The sequence below is a fragment of the Oculina patagonica genome, chromosome 12 (assembly GCF_052425735.1).
Source record: "Oculina patagonica isolate OP01 chromosome 12, crgOcupat, whole genome shotgun sequence".
Lineage (NCBI taxonomy): Eukaryota > Metazoa > Cnidaria > Anthozoa > Scleractinia > Oculinidae > Oculina > Oculina patagonica.
Window position 1 is genome coordinate 30,149,758 of NC_135769.1, and position 16,756 is coordinate 30,166,513.

The 16,756-nt window shown below is 37.0% G+C and overlaps 1 protein-coding gene and 3 non-coding genes across 4 annotated transcripts; 2 read left to right on the forward strand and 2 right to left on the reverse strand.

The window, feature by feature from the left end:
* Positions 1-2,893: 2,893 nt before the first annotated feature.
* Positions 2,894-2,965, reverse strand: Trnap-ugg (transfer RNA proline (anticodon UGG)). The gene has a single exon. It is a non-coding gene; the product is annotated as a tRNA-Pro (tRNA).
* Positions 2,966-3,284: 319 nt separating this feature from the next.
* On the reverse strand, positions 3,285-3,358 carry Trnan-guu (transfer RNA asparagine (anticodon GUU)). The gene has a single exon. It is a non-coding gene; the product is annotated as a tRNA-Asn (tRNA).
* Positions 3,359-3,484: 126 nt separating this feature from the next.
* Positions 3,485-3,556, forward strand: Trnap-agg (transfer RNA proline (anticodon AGG)). Its single transcript has one exon. It is a non-coding gene; the product is annotated as a tRNA-Pro (tRNA).
* An 8,299-nt stretch (positions 3,557-11,855) lies between these two features.
* Positions 11,856-13,604, forward strand: LOC144631985 (galanin receptor 2a-like; the record flags this gene model as incomplete). Its single annotated transcript, XM_078490573.1, has 2 exons — positions 11,856-12,090; positions 12,766-13,604. Coding segments are annotated over 2 exons (1,074 nt in total), but the record flags the coding sequence as incomplete, so codon positions are not given.
* Between the last annotated feature and the right edge of the window lie 3,152 nt (positions 13,605-16,756).

Consider the following 16,756-nt stretch of genomic DNA (forward strand, 5'->3'; position numbering starts at 1 on the left):
TAATAACACTCAGGCTACCGAGCCATTACTGATTAGCAGAAACTACAATCACTTCCGCGAGACATTAATTAGTAGTTGCGATTAATTTTGCAATTGGACCAACTTTCTTTAGTTTATTGATCTTGACATAAAGGTTAAAATTAGTTATCGGTAAGGTAAAAGCTTATTTTAATATTAAGCCTCACATGCACATCCACGTCACTCTGTTGTATGGTGACCTCGCAAAAAATAAATAAAAATGCTTAGCTTAAAACTGTTTATTTTTTATGACATTTTCACTGTAAGTTTTAGACAATTTAATGTTTTCTTCGTTATATGTTCTTAATTTTATGCAAACAGCCTTTGTGAATAACATTTGCCAGAACAGATGTTTAAGGGAGAAAACGAAGCAAATAACGAAAACTTTTAATGTTACCAGCTTCGCCAAGCAACGACAATCTCTGCCAACGCAGAAAAGGATAACTATTTTTCGTTCGTTTTTATTTCCTCTGGAAAACTTCAATATTAAGCATCGTGAGAAGTACAGAATTTCGTTACTTCAAATATAACCTTCCGACTCTGTTATAATACTTGTTTACTGTCTAGCCAATCGAAATGAATTAATAAGAAAATTAAATGTATTTCAATTCTGCCTTAACTGGACAGCTGTTCGGGCATCATTATATTTTCCAGTTGATACAGTCCATTTATTTAATTTACGAAAATATGATTTGGTGTTTAAAGGCGATAAAGAAAATATACGTATCAAACTGACATGTATCATTGCCTACGGAAAAGAGAAAAAAAAAATAGCAAGGAAAATGCAGTTTGTGAAAAAAAGAAAATAACAAAATCGAAGCAAAAAAATGAACTGTATTTAATATTTAGAAATTTTCTTTCACGTGTATTACAACTGTTTACTATTTTATTTATTTTAAAATTTTAGCTCTGTTTGATATATCTTCCATAATTGCCCACATTGACTGGGAACGTGTATTGGATAACTCTTTTTCAAATAAACATCTTGATGGAATTAATGATGAATTAAATTTGATGTGAGCTTGGTTTCAGTCGTGTTTTTACGCCGTCAGTTGTGCAACTTCATGAAAAAAGCATTTTTTTTTTACTTCTTTTACTTTTTTATATTACCAAAACGTTAATTCTCTAGTTTGCTCGTGCGATCATTTTTCAACAGTTTGCGCTGGTTTTGTGATTAATCAGAATTAACGAAACACGGCTTTTAGAGCGCGGTTTTTACAAAGGATATCACGACTTAAACGAACTCGTATCTCTGCGCATTAGCAGACTGTTTCAGCTGAAAATAATGCCCTGACAGCTGTCGAAAAAGCAGTTCTATAGAACTAGATATTTTCCTTTATTTTATAGTAGATAATTTCCTTTATTTCATTTCGATCGGCTAGACAGTAAACGAATATTACCACGTCGGTCGGTTATATTTCCAGAAAGCTTTTCATGTAAATCCCACGATACTCAAATAGGAGTTTTCTGCTGGAAGTTAATAAGCACTAGATGATTAGTTGCTGCTGATTAGGTCCGGTTAAATAATAATAAATAAAAATCTTTAGTTCCTTTGCTCTCTCACTTAAAGTATTTTGAGAAAGGATATTTTCAACAGGACGTGTTGGCCTAAAATTAAGAACATCAACGAAGAAATGTGATTAAGTCACTGAGATTAAAGGTGAAATAAAATTATATAAATAAAATTGCTGAAATCAATGATATGTAACTTATTTGTGAGTGCTAGGTTTGTATTGTAAACTTGAGGTGTGTGGCTGGTGAATCTTTCAAATTTTAATTATATTGAAAACGGAAATCATTAATTGCTAAGAATGTCTTAAAAAGAAAGTGAAAAGCCGGGAAGAAGAGAGACACCACGGCGGAAGGGACGACGGCCCCCGAACCGACGGGAGGCCAGGCGCGGGCCGGTCCAGCGCTGTGAACTCTCTTCATGATCAACTTTTACCGCTAACTAATTTGATTCATTTTGTGCCGAAATTTACGTCAATGGAAGCTACAAAGGTTAAATGCATAAAATAAAATTTGTTTAACTACGAAATTACAATAAGATCTCGCGGAAGTGATTGTAGTTTTCGTTAATAATGGATCGGTGGCTAGAAATTGTTGAATAAGTCGGTAAGGTAAACCTTCAATCGGAAAGACGAAAAGACTGTGAGAAAAGTGCAGTTGTTGTTGAATATATTTAGATTTGTAGATACTGACTCAATAATTCGGCTCACAATAAATAACTGACAGATAAGAGATCATACGCTTCTTTCGCGCGCTCATTCTCTGTGACCCCAGCTAAATTTATTCTCTAATACGATACTCAAGCTTTCCACAACTGTCCCTCAGTATAATCCACGGAAAGCCTTTTTCTGTAGTTTGATCATTATTTAAGGAAATCCAGTCGGGAAAACGTTTTTCAGATCGAAAACAAAGAGGTGCTTTATTAGTGACAGGAAATCATCGTTAACCCTATTTACATCTCCGATCATAAACTTTATCGATTATTTCCCTTTAAATATGTGCTTTTCTTTTTTTGTGTGTTTGTTTTTTATATATATATTCATATATAGGAAGTAAACTTTAACTGACTTTAAAGGCATATTTTGTCATTCAAACGGCGTGGGATAACATGAAAATCAACGCGTTTTCGCAAGCTCTATTACCCTATTGCTAATTTTTGACATCTTCTGATATTAAAGATAAACGAGTTAAAGTGTGGAGTTACAGATGAAGGGGCAATGTACGGTTTGTGATAGACAGTCGTTTCTGAAAACATTGTTATGTCAACCTTACCAAATGAAGTCACTATTCTACGTTTCTGAAAAAAAGATAATCGCCATATGTAAGTCCACCCTACAGCAACTCCTGGAAAGGGCAAAAAAATTCTGGGCCTGTCCGGCAGTCGAACCCGGGACCTCTCGCACCCAAAGCGAGAATCATGCCACTAGACCAACAGGCCCTTCGTGATACATCGATTGCCAATTAATACCTTTTATAACTGGTACCAGTCTATTTCAGAAAGTTGAATAAACGGTTCACCATTGTGATACCATAGCTCCACCAAGACTTCTGATTTTTTCCTTTATACTACAAAAGATTTTTTGCACCATTGTATTTTGCATCTTGTATCTTTGCATTTAAGCAACAGTCATACAATATCTCTTTCAAAAGCACGACGGGAGGGATAGAAGTGTTGGACATTGGCATTGAATACTCGAAAAAAGGGCACGCTGGGTTTTCCTTGAAAATAAATCTTAAAAAAATAATTTCAAATATTACGTCCCCGGGTGGGCTTGAACCACCAACCTTTCGGTTAACAGCCGAACGCGCTAACCGATTGCGCCACGGAGACTCACTTGAAGGGAGTCGGGATAGTAAGTGGTTTGACCTTAAGACGGCACAGGGCAGGTGTTAATCTACCAGCTAATCAGATGAGTCACAGATTAAGGCCCTCATAAGAAAGAAAGTTGATAAGTTTGGCCTGTTGGTCTAGTGGCATGATTCTCGCTTAGGGTGCGAGAGGTCCCGGGTTCGACTCCCGGACAGGCCCAGAATTTTTTGCTCTTTCAGGAGTTGCTGTGGGGGTGGATTTAAGCATGGCGGATATAATTTTTCCAGAAACGTAGAATAAACGCAATTTGTCGCGTTCATTGTACGATGTGACGTGACATGTGATAATGACTTGATATTAGTGCTGATTTGTTTTTTTTCTTTTTCTTAGTCTAATAATAACCTCTCCATCTTCAATTCAACTCATGCTTTATATTTTTTTTTACTTTTTCTTAATGGCGTAATTGATATCAAATATCAGATGTTGATAACATGTTCATACGCCTACCCCAGTATGGCGTCATGGGTACAAATCCCATCGGTACATTTGAAAAGAACTTTTTAAATTTCATATTTAATAACTATACATTTTACTGCATGTGTACGGGTGGAAACCAAAATTTTTTATCTCGATGGGTTACCAAATTTTCTTCGTTATGAGGCTCTGCTCGCGCGCACCTTCGACGTACTCGAGGGCACCGCTGTAATAACTAACAGAATTCTCGTAAGCCCGTTGGTCGAAAGCTTAGCCGATGTAAATTATGTAACATATAACACAATGCAAGTTTGTTTATGATGAAAGAATTTTCATAAATACGATAGAAAACTCGAAATATATCTTTACAGCAACGTTTATATGTTAATTGAATCTTGCATTCGCGTATCTGCCCGAGCAGAGGAAGTCATTGACACCACTCAGTCTCAAAGAAACCTATTAGCAATAAAGACTTACGATAGTCAAGTGACTCAAGTGAGGTATAGAAGAGCCAGCCGGGGATTTACTGACATAGATTCCTACTCTCATTTCACATCTCCGGCCTCTCGACTAATCCTTATTATGGCAGTCGGTCTTAAGGACAAGGATAGAAGTTACGTGATAGCTCGGAAAGGTTCGTGTGTTGCATCAGGAATCAAGAGGTCCTCTGGCTGGGTCCGCGCTGTGTTATTCTATTGGGCCAAAAATAGTCTTGCTATAGTTCGTTTGCAACGCAGGCTATACACTCTAAAGATGGAATGGGTAGGAGGGAAATGTTTGGAAAACCCGACAGAATAAGGCTGGGATAAACAATATTCTATACTTCAATATACTCTTAACCTGAAGCTGTTAAAGGTTTTTTTTAATACGTTTACCAAGTCTCTTCATGCTACAATGACCTTTGTGGTGTGTTCTCTGTTCTTCTGTGGAAGTCTCTCTGACAATTGACAAATTAAACTTACTCAGCTTTATTAACAACAACTTCTTTATTATCTTTTGTACAAGTGGCTAGCTCATAAATTTCGCACCGTCAATACAACTTATCCTGCCACTTATTGGAGATCTGCATGTCGGCCGGTGATAAACATAAAAAAAATGAAATTATAGTCCAGCGTCATGTGTAAATCTTCAGTTATTAGTCTATAAGCAACAAACACATTATCTGTTAGTCGTCAACTACCTCAGCGGAAGGATTACTTGGGCCTGTTTGATTTCTTTCAATAGGGAGGGGCAGTACTCTTGCAGCACATTGGGGACACCGGATTAAGCCACGCACTGCTCTACGAACGTCTGTATTCCGTCCAAAATTCATTAGTGGATTTAATAATCCATTTAAAGTGATAAAGAAAGAATAAAATGGCCTCCAAGGAGGGAATTCTGAACTTGTATATCCCAATGTTAATAGAACCAACGGGACACAAAGTGCTGGTAAGAAAGTGAATAGAAGCACTATCAGAATCAAACCAACTGTGTTTGCCAATTTCTTCTCTCGCTTTAGCGCGGCGAGCACTTGACCGCCATGCTGATGCATAGTGCACTTGTGGCTTCGGTTTGCGATAAATATGCCAATATAAGACGAAATTATGAGAAGGATACAAAAAACATAAAATAAACCTCCAGAAACTTGTAAAACTATACCAGGGATAAGGGAATGCTCATTTGCGTAAACGAATCCCGATGTCGCCAAACTATAAAGCCAAACAGCAGATGCTTGCTTGACAACACGTGATCGTTTCACATTGTTACGGTACCACCATGGTTTGCTAACCGCTAGACGCCGGTCTAAACTTATAATGGCCAGGTTACCGATGGTTGCCATCATACATAGAGTAGCAAACAAGGGCTCTTCTTTGCTTTCTTCAAGGCAAAGGTCTACACGCGAAAATCTAACGGTGTCTCTAACAATGGAAAACAAAGCCCACAGCACGTCAGTTATTGAAAGACTGCACAATAGTAGCAGTGAAGGATGTTGAAGAGATCTTGTACGTACCACAGCAGTTATAACGAGGGAATTACTTATCAGCGACAAGAAAGCCACCAGCATGTCAAGAGGAACGACAATAAAGTTGGTGACGTCACGCACTGTGTGCTGTACATTCTCGGGAATGTTAGAAATCAGGCATCTCTGATAAGGAAAACTTCTGGAATGTATAGTCCCATTCACTGGGGACATCATGGTCTGAAAAGAAACATGATAATTATATGTTATTTAAGGAATCATCTCCAATAAAGATCACCTATAATTTGAAGTCCCATATCATTTGCGTTCTTTAACTTAGAAACAAAAAGAATGTTTCGATTTTATGGTACCAGAATGTCTTCTGAATGTACGTGATGAACAGGGGATAAAGTGGCAATTAAAAAGTCTGTTCCACTAACAGGAGGAAAATCACGACAGTGAAAGCGGAGCATAAAAGTAACATACCCACCATGACAAGAAAACCGAAGATGATAGGCAACAAAATCAACGTCCACAGCAGGCGATAACCCCCAGATTGATTATTTTCAGATTTTTTTGAACATACCGTATTTTCTCGTTTAAACGTCCCCGGCGTTTATTTCAAACTTAGCCCGATAGAGCCGGCGTTTATTTGATTCCAGGAGTTTGTTCAAGCCCTATGTTTCTCAAAAATGATTTTTATTCATTATTTTTGACAGCAATATATTTAGACATTATTTTTAAAGCATGTTAAACCTTTAATAATTGTTTAAGGGGTCTATTTTCAAATACATCTTGGAGACCCGGCGTTTATTCGGGGCCCAGCGTTTAATCGAGAAAATACGGTAAATTACTTTGGGCATTCTTGTTTCCAATATATTCTTTTTTCGTATTTATTTTTTTGAATTTTTGAAAAGGATTACGACAGCCTTAAAGGAGATATGTCACGGTATTTTAAGTCATTTTTCTGATTAGTTACAAATTGAAGGAAACCTCAAAATAACATTTTTTAACATAGAAAAACACGGCAAAAGAGTAACAAAAAACCAAAAATAAACAAGGATGGTTTCAAATGAGAAAGATTAAGACGGATTATGAATGACAAACTTGAACAAAATTGTCAATTCTTTCAATTTGTGCTGTCCGTGACGTAGCTCTTTTAAATAGAATTAGTTAAATCATAGTGAAAAAATTATTCAACATGACACGAGCGTGGGACAAAGAAAAAATCTTAGTCCCCGACGGGAATCGAACCCATGGCCTCCCAGATACCGGTTGGGCGCTCTAACCAACTGAGCTACGAGAGACTCGTTGTGAGCTGGGCCATTTACTAGGTTGATATATGACACGCGTCCTGCATACTGCTAGGATCAGCAATGTCGAAATCATCAAATGTGTAGTAAATAATGAAGATGGTAAATTTCAAGCTCGGTGATAAATAGTGAAGAAATTATTCAACATGACACGAGCGTGGGACAAAGAAAAAATCTGAGTCCCCGACGGGAATCGAACCCATGGCCTCCCAGTTACCGGTTGGACGCTCTAACCAACTGAGCTACGAGAGACTCGTTGTGAGCTGGGCCATTTACTAGGTTGAAACCGCTAGTTAAATCATGTTGATGTTTGATGTTTTCACGAACACCTGGCTATGTTTGGTTCAGTTCCGATGGTTGTATCTTGCTGTGGTATATATAAAGGAAAATTTACTGGCTGTAGTCGATCAGGTAATCGGCTTGAACGTGTAGCAAAGTACTCGTGTTTTCGAGCAAAGTGAAATAGTTACCATAGTAATCGCTAGCCCAGACTTGTATCACTGACAGGGATGCTCCAGCCTCATCCTTCAGCGAAAATAAAATTAAGTATGAATTTCCAATATCACTGTCAAAATTTTTATTAATTTAGCACATTTATGTTATTTTGCAATTAACTTGTCATAAAAATTAAAAAAAAAAAAAATCAGATGGATCCCTAAAGCTAGGGTCATGGAACTAACCTTATTCTTACTAATTTTCGCGCGTACTTAATTTCGCGAAAAGTCGGAGGCCGAATTTCGCGAGTATTAATTTTCGCGATTGCAAGAAAAATTACACCAAAAGTGTATTAAATTTCGCGATTTTGTCATTGTTTTATTGATCAGTCGTCAAAGACTAAGGAACTACTGGGAATATACAAAGGTCGCTCAGTGTAACTACAACGAATCTGCAAACAGAAACGTTTGTGACTGCGGTTAAGAGGTTTTGGCTGATTTACAAGCTCACGAAAACAGTTATCAGAGGAAGGGTACAGGCGAAAGTAAGACGGCAAAATATTTTCAAGTATAGAAAGTTGGAGTTTCAAACATTTAGAATGTTTATTTACTTTTGATATATAATATGGTATTAATTTCGCATGTTGAAATTTCGCGCAATGTTTTTGTCGCGAGTATTAAATTTCGCGATTATTTTGAAATCGCGAAAATTAGTCCTCGCGAAAATTAGTAAGAATAAGGAACTTAACATAAAACAAACTGTTGCCGTACTTACTTCCTATAAGGAAGGAGTCCTGAAATCAACTGCGATCGTCGATAAAGTTTTTCTTCACGAAGGAGTCGTGCGAGAGCTTGGATATTATATTGTTTAAGTTGGTGTCCAGAAATGAGTAAAATTTTCAAATAACTCGCTGGAAAATAGTTGAAGCTCAAAAGATCTGATCTCTGATCAATGTATGATAGATAGGCTGAATTTATAGTCATCTGAATGTAAAGATATATTCAACAACAACTGCACTTTTCCCACAGTCTTTTGGCTTTTTTCACTGAGGGATTGTTTTCCGACATAGCCATTATACACTGGCTACCGACTCATTACTGACTAGCAGAAACACTACAATCACTTCCGCTTGACATTAATGCCTGCGTTAATTTAGCCATGGGACCAACTTTCTTTAGTTAGTTGATCTTAAACTGACATTACCATTAAAATTAGTTATCGGTAAGGAAAAAGCTTATTAAAGTAAAATTTGAGCTTCACAAGGCACATCCCCGTCTACTCATGTTTGTAATGATGACCTATTTCGCAAAAAGTCATTTGTTGAAACTGTTTATTCCTTATAACATTTTTACCGTAAATTTTACACAATTTAATGTTTTCTTCGTTTCATGTTTTTAATATTATGCGAACAGGCCTTTGTGAATAACATTTGCCAGAACAGATGTTTAAGGGAGAAAATGCAGCAAAAAACGAAAACTTTCTATGTTACCAGCTTCGCCAAGCAACGACAATCTTTGCCAACGCAGGAAAGGATAACTATTTTTCGTTCGTTTTTATTTCCTCTGGAAAACTTCAATATTAAGCATCGTGAGAAGAACAGAATTTCGTTTTTTCAAATATAACCTTCCGACGCTGTTATAATACTTGTTGACTGTCTAGCCAATCGAAACGAATTATTTAGAAAATTAAATGTATTTCATGCCGGACAGCTGTGTTGGAATCATTATATTTTACAGTTGATACAGTCAGCTAATTAAATTTACGAAATGATATAAAGTGGTGTTTATAGGCGATTAAAAATTATCGAACTGACATGTATCAGTGCATTCGAACAATTAAGGAAAGAAATTAGCAAGGAAAATGAAGTTTGCGGAAAAAGGAAAATAACACTGAAAATCAAAGGAAAAAATGAACTGCATTACAAAAATTGCGAAAAAGAAATATTATTTTACGTGCATTATTACAAGTGTTAATTATTTTATTTATTTTCAGATTCTAGCAATTTTTGTAATATCTTCTGTAAATGCCCACAAAGACCGGAAAGGCCTATTGGATAAATTCCTTTGACGGAATTAATTGTGAATTAAATTAGATGTGAACTTGGTTTTGTGTTATTACGACGTCAGTAGTGCAACTTGATAGAAAAATATCAATTATTTACGTCTTTTACTTTATTTTTGAGATTATCAAAACGTAAATTCTCTAGTTTGCTAGTGCAATCATCTCTCAACAGCTCGCGCTGGTTTTGTGATTCTACAGAATTAACGAAAAACGACTTTTAGCGCTCGCTTTCTTGTAAAGGATCTCACGATTCAGTTATGAACTAATATCTCTGCGCATTAGCAGACTGTATCGACTGAATATAATGTCCTGACAGCTGTCAAAAAAAAGTAGTATAGAACTAGATATTTCCCTTTATTTCAAAACAGATACTTTCCTTTAGCACATTACCACATCGAACGGTTACATTTTCAGCAAGCATTTCATGTAATTCTCGCGATACTCAAATAGGAGTTTTCTGCTGCAAGTTGATAAACACCAGATGGTGTTATGTAACGAATGTTGCTGCTGATTAGGTTTGGTTAAATAATAATAATAAATAAAAATCTTTAGTTCCGTTGCTCTCTTACTTAAAGTATTTTGAGAAAAGACATTTTCAAGGCCTGTTGGGCTAAAATTAAGAACATGCAACGAAGAAATGTGATTAAGTCACTGAAATTAGAGGTGAATATGCTAATAAATAAAATTGCTGAAATCAATAATATCTAAACTTATTTGTGATAATTAATAAGTTTGTATTGTAAACTTGAGGTATGCGTGGCTGGTGACTTTTTTCAAATTTTAATTATATTGAAAACGGGATTCGTTAATTTCTAGAAATGATCAACTTTTACCGCTAACTAAGTTTATTCATTTCGTGCCGAAATTTACGTCAATGGAAGCTACAAACATTAAATTTGTCTGATTGCAAAATTTCATTAGGATCTCGCGGAAGTGATTGTAGTTTCGTTAATAATGGATCGGTGGCCAGAAATTATTGAATTAGTCGAAAAGCTAAACCTTCAATCGGAAAGACAAAAAGCCTGTGAGAAAAGTGCAGTTGTTGTTGAATATATTTAGTTTTGTGGACCTGAACTCGAATTCAGCTCACACTGAATTACTGACAGATAAGAGGTTATAAGCTTCTTTTGCTCATCCTCTGGACCCCAGCTAAATTTTATTCTTTTATACGATACCAAAGTTTTCCACAACTGTCCTCAGTATTATCCACGGAAAGCCGCCTTTTTCTGTAGTTTGATCATTTTAGAGATCGATCCAGCAGTTGGGAAAACTTTTTTCAGATCAAAAACAAAGAGGTGCATTATTAGTGATCTTGACAGGAAGTCATCATTAATCCTATTCAGTCCAGGGGAGGGAGGGGAGAGGGTTGATTCTGGAAAGGAAATACGGAGAAATTAAAAGATATGTTACCAAGAAGATCGCTTAAGACTATGACCTTTGCCAGCTGTTTAATCCATATCATCGTGCAACTTTTATTTTTTTTGTATTCCGTTTCTTCAACTGTCACTCTCAGCTGCAAAAGTAACTATTACATCTCTGATTAGGAACTTCATTGATTATTTCCTCTTTATATGTGCTCCTGTTTTTTTGCGATTATTTTGTTTGATATTTCATCAGCTTATAGGACGTAAACTGATTTTAAAGGCACATTTTGTGATTCAAATGGCGTGGGATAACATGTAAATCAACGCGTTTGCGCAAGCTATGTTACGCTATTGCTATTTTTTGACATCTTCTGATATTAAGAACTGAACAGATAAACGAGTTAAAGCGTGGAGCTACAAATGTAGTGGAAATGTACGGTCTGTTATAGATAGTCTCAATGCTGACAAATTTTATAACCTGTGCTGGTATTATGCTGAACAAGTTTAAAGAAAATATGGTGACAATAAAAACGCAATTTTTTCATATTTTAAGGCATACCTTGGCAAACAAATGGTAAAGGACCTTATCAGAGAAAACAAAATAACGAAGCGACAACCTTGCAGTTTGTTTGCTTTAATTTGCGAAATGGAAACATTTCCAAGTGGTCAGCTAATAAAACTAAGACAACTTAAATTGAAAACCTGTCAAGGCAGCGAGTCTACCAATCACAGCTGAGATATTTAGAAATCCATTTAGAAGCCTTTGAATAAGTGGGTCAAATTTTAATTACGGTATTTACTTTGTTTAAACAGGACATTGCGAATAAGTTGGTCGTTACTGCAATGAGGTACAAGGTTACAGGGCGTTGTGGAGCGTCTCCTTTGCTTTAGAAGTACCTCAGATCACTTTATGACAATTTGTTTTAAAAATTAAACATTTTTTAACGACGGTTAGCAACAAGACTCCTCCTGAGTTGTCAACAGAGATGTCGCTTCACTCGAGCAACCATTCTGGAGTTACTCTGCAAGCTGTGTTTGGAATAATCGCATTTCTGTCGTTTTTTGGTAACCTTGTGTTCTGTGTGGTTCTGTTAAGAAAGCGATATCTGCTGAAAAAGCCTTACAACATCCTTTTGCTTGTGTTGGCAGTTACTGACATGTTGACAGGTACGATTGTACGAACTTGTTTTACCGCAAAAATCCAAAAATAACGACCTTAATTCCGAAAGTAGCGCCGGACCTTCCGAATAGTGGAATAAAATTAAATATTAATTTCTTTTAACAAGATTTACCATTTTCTTCTCTTTATATACAGTATATATTGAGAACATTTTTATTTTTCTTACGATGGATTGGACCACGTATAATTCACGTTTTAGCCACCCAAAAGTAGCGAGTTCCTGAAGGCTGATAAATACGAATACAAAGTAACGAGGATCGTTAAAACTTTACGGGTTTCTGTGAAGAAATTAACATTAGGGAAGGCCTAGTAATTAAAACAAGTAGTGGGATCTGCGATCGCCCCATTCAATGCATTGTGTTGGGAATCATGATTCAATTTGTTATAACAATGTTATTTGGTAGCGTAGTCTGTTTGCACAGAGAGAAATCGACTGTATAAATCTAACATTGAATTCCAACTCCTTGTAAGTAATGCCGCCCATACCTCACCACGACTACGAAAATTTTAATCTTCAGTCTTTGATCTATGATCAATCTTGCTTTGATAGTGGTACACTAAAATAAAACAAAAAAACTTTAATTGTCAACAGTTTGTGGGGTCGTGTTTATGAAGCACAAACAACACACGGACACTTATTGTTCCGTTGCTTTGTTCCTTAGGTGCCGTTGTTGTGATTACACCTGGTTTTATCGTACCGGTAAATACATTTCCCAATCCCAGGGGTACAGCTGGTTTATTATTCTGTCATCTTATTGACACCAGATTCTTGATCTTTATGATGGGCAAGGCGTCCGTTTTACTTGTGATGTGCCTGACAATCGAGCGATGGTTCTCTTCTGTCAAGCCTCTGCAGTACAGGATCCGATTCACCAGTAAACGTCTTACTGTTTACATTATTTCCATCTGGATTTCAACGTGTCTTTTCCAATTGTATCGTCTGTTTCGTAAAATACCAGGAGAAGATGGTTGTCGTTGGGCAAAGAATCCATTTAGTCCGCGCAGTCTCCAGACAATCATTATTTCATACATGTCTGTCACCTTCGTTTTACCCAGCGTTAACACTTGGGCCACCTTTCTCCATATTTGGTTGAGCGTAAGAAAATCGCCCGCAATGAATACAGGCAGCGGTAATGAAACACGAAGTAGGCTTCTGCGCATGTGTGTTCTGACCGCGTTGCTCTTGGACCTTTGCTGGTTTCCTGATCAACTGAACTATGTTCTTAGTATATTTGATGTAACCTCTCTTGCGAGTCCTATGAGTGACTACTTCTTGGTGTTAGCTTTGTCTAACTCTTGTGTTAATCCGTGGATCTACTGTTTGATGAACAGGGCTTTTCGTAAAGAATTTCGGAGTTTATTTAACTTTACAATTTTTAATAGGGTTTGCATTCCCTTCAGAAGGTCCGCGTACTGTTTGAAGGACAGGAAGATAATCGAAGATTATAAAATGGCTTTTGATAACCCTGTTGAATTATCGAAATACAAATTATATATCTAATTGATAATTACTTTGAAACGTTGATTGTAAATTTTGGTTTATTGCTGTGAACAGTATAATAAACACCATCATTATTTTGTATGAATAGCCTCATTACACTGCGGGTTGGCGGAACCTAATGGTTAGTGATGCATTTTATTAAATATTTTTACCCTGATTTAACAATGAAATGTATTTTAATTTTTGTGATCTTTTAAGGTATGTTTTGTGAGCTGTTGTATGCCAGATACTCTCCTTCATTGTGTTAGGTTCCATAACACCAACTTCCGATCTAAGAAGTTTATTCTTTTGTCCCAAAGCGTCGCTGTAAATGAAAAAGAGCTAATTAAAAAAAAAAAAATAAAATTTGAGAAGGATTAAAAACAGATAATTTTAAACAATAGCGAGAATTATCAAGGCCGAAGTTCTGGAGGTTTATGTTGTCTGCCAAAGACATGCGAAAGCTGAGGTAGATAACACAAAGCAAAGCACAAATAGGTTTGCTCTCCTGTGGATTTGTGCGGAAACTAAGTCTAATACTGTAATTGTTTATGAAAAGGGTTGGGATATTACACAAAACAACATGCAATGTAACGAAGTGAGCTTTCAGTGTAAAAAAATGCGATTCCGTTCCTAAATATTTGGAATTAAGAAACAATGTACCATGTTATTGGAATATGCAGTTCACTGCCCGGTTACAATGGTATGTCGTAATATGCAAAAGTCTGCAAAATATCTAAATAACACTTGCATTTGCGATACGCCATCAACAGAGCATTAGACCCTAATGTGCATGAGCGGATCATATTTTGTAGGCAGTTATTTGTAGATCACGTGGCAGGCTATCTGCCCAATGAAAAGAAAGGGAAAATGCATCGAATGATAATTTTGTATATCAGACTATGATTTGAAATATGATAATCGTGACATATATCCTTTAATACACCCCTCTGTAACAGACCTGGTGACACCTGATTTTCCACCAGGTTTTCAACACAAAATCGACCAGGGCAGTCAAAAATCCACCAGGTTGATTACTTTTTTTCACCAGGGAGGGTGTTGATATATTAAATCTAACCAATTATTGATGCAAACTCTGTGAGCCAGTATGCAATAAACTTAGCGGGGTTATCATGCACGATTTTTCGCACCGATGTTGTCTAAGGGCTGTAGATGACACCGTCGTTTTTTTTTCGGCTTGTACGTAAACAACTGAAGTAACATAGAAACGGCAAACGGGCCGTTTTGAGATCCCCGTGAGTTCTTTGTATCGAACAGTGAATTACCGCCACTAGATCCGCAATGGGTCAAATTTAGCAAATAATTGTCGCAATGAGCCAACGAGTCGCCCTACTATTGACATGGTTAGTTTACCCTTGGACTAGACTTGCCTACAAGTCGAGCTCAGCAAGCGCAAAGAGAGAAGAGCACACAGAGCGCAGAAACGAGAAACGAGAAGCGAACGACTTTTAAAAAGTCTACCCTTGGACTTGAAGCAGTCGCCGGGGTTATATTCCTAAAATCCTCTGAAATTCTCGCATGCACGTTTTTGTCCATCAGGGCATCAAACAAGGCACGCAATGCATGCAGAGGCGATGACAAACAGAAGAACAAATTCCGCCAATAACCTTATGATATAAGGTGATGGACTGACATCATCGCCGGAAAATGATTACACTTCCTTTTGATGCATGTTACTTTTCCAGGTCTTAGCAGGATTGCAGGCAGGATTTGAAACGACGGTTCTGAAATATGCAAACGACGAAACGACGGATCTGAAAGATGTAATCGTGTGAACGCCGAAGATGTAAGCTACTCGGGAGCTCTTCCGCTCACTTCGCTCGCGTAATCCTTCTCGAGAGCCTATTCACAGCCTAGCTACTCGAGGTCCTCCCCGGGAAATTTTGAAAAAAATAGACAGGCTGAAATCACATTTCGTGCGTTTTAAAGGGAGTTTCATATGCAAATAGGCACCTAAAGGTAAACTTAAAAAAAACACGATTATTTCTAGACCTTTTTAGTTAAAATCAAAGCGTCTTATTTTTGGAAGGGAAACTGGACGCACTTCACCAGGCAATCAACTTTGCACTCGACGAATTACACCTGCCAAAACATACATTAACGACTACAAAATTCCTAAACTGCGCGTCGAAGGACTTTGAGAAAGTCTAGGTAAGCGGTAATTCAGCCAGATATTCGACAGTTTTTCAAAGAAATTGGGAGATTTTTTCGTGGGATTATAATTATTTTCTAGACTTCCTAGTTTGAACGTCTATCTAGCCCTGCTAATTTGAATACAAGTTTAATTACTTTTCCAGAAGGTAAATTGCATAAATATTTATTATCAAAAGAGCCTAGCGTCAAGAGACAGAATCAGCGCCAAGATATATTCGCGCGTGCCCCAAGGTGAGCCTGCTCGCAGGCTAAAGACAGATCCAGAGGCTGCCTAGCACGGGCGCACCTAAATTTAAACTGTGTCATCCGTTTACTTTTAAAGTTGAAAAATGTTCAATATGCCGGCCCTTATTCGTTGATCCATTTTTAGAAGGTCAAAGCATAAAAAAATCTAAATAAGAGAACCGTTTGCTTATATTTTTTACATGTCGAATAAATTATCTCTTTTTTGGAGTTAGCGAGCAACGAAAAATATGTGTTTTAAATTAATGACTGCTGTCCCCCAGCCCCGGGCTCCAGCCGTAGGCATCAATAGTTTCATGTAGGTGAAAGCTACACAAAGTTCTATTTAGACAGTACTTACATCTTAAGGCAGCTTTATTATTAAAATTTACCGTAATACGCCACTTGAATGATCTTGAATGTACTTGAATTACTGGCGTATATTTTACATCACATTGTGCCGGCGGGCTGCAAAGTTCAACATGATATTTTATACATTAAGCGCCTTTCAAACTGCTCGAGGCTGCTTAATCGAAGGGAAAAGGCCGCTTAATACTCACCAAGAATTATGTGGGTCAAGCTGATTATCCTCTGCGTAGTTATTCGATAAAACGCTGTAAAAAGCCGGGTCAAAAATACTTCCACACATTTATCTTGGGCCGCGCGCGCTGTTCAAATCGCTCTGAATCATTCACAAGCTCGTATATTATACATACAGTAAAGGAAACATATCTGTTTTGTCTCTTCAGTGACGTGCATGACAGCAGAACAAGCGA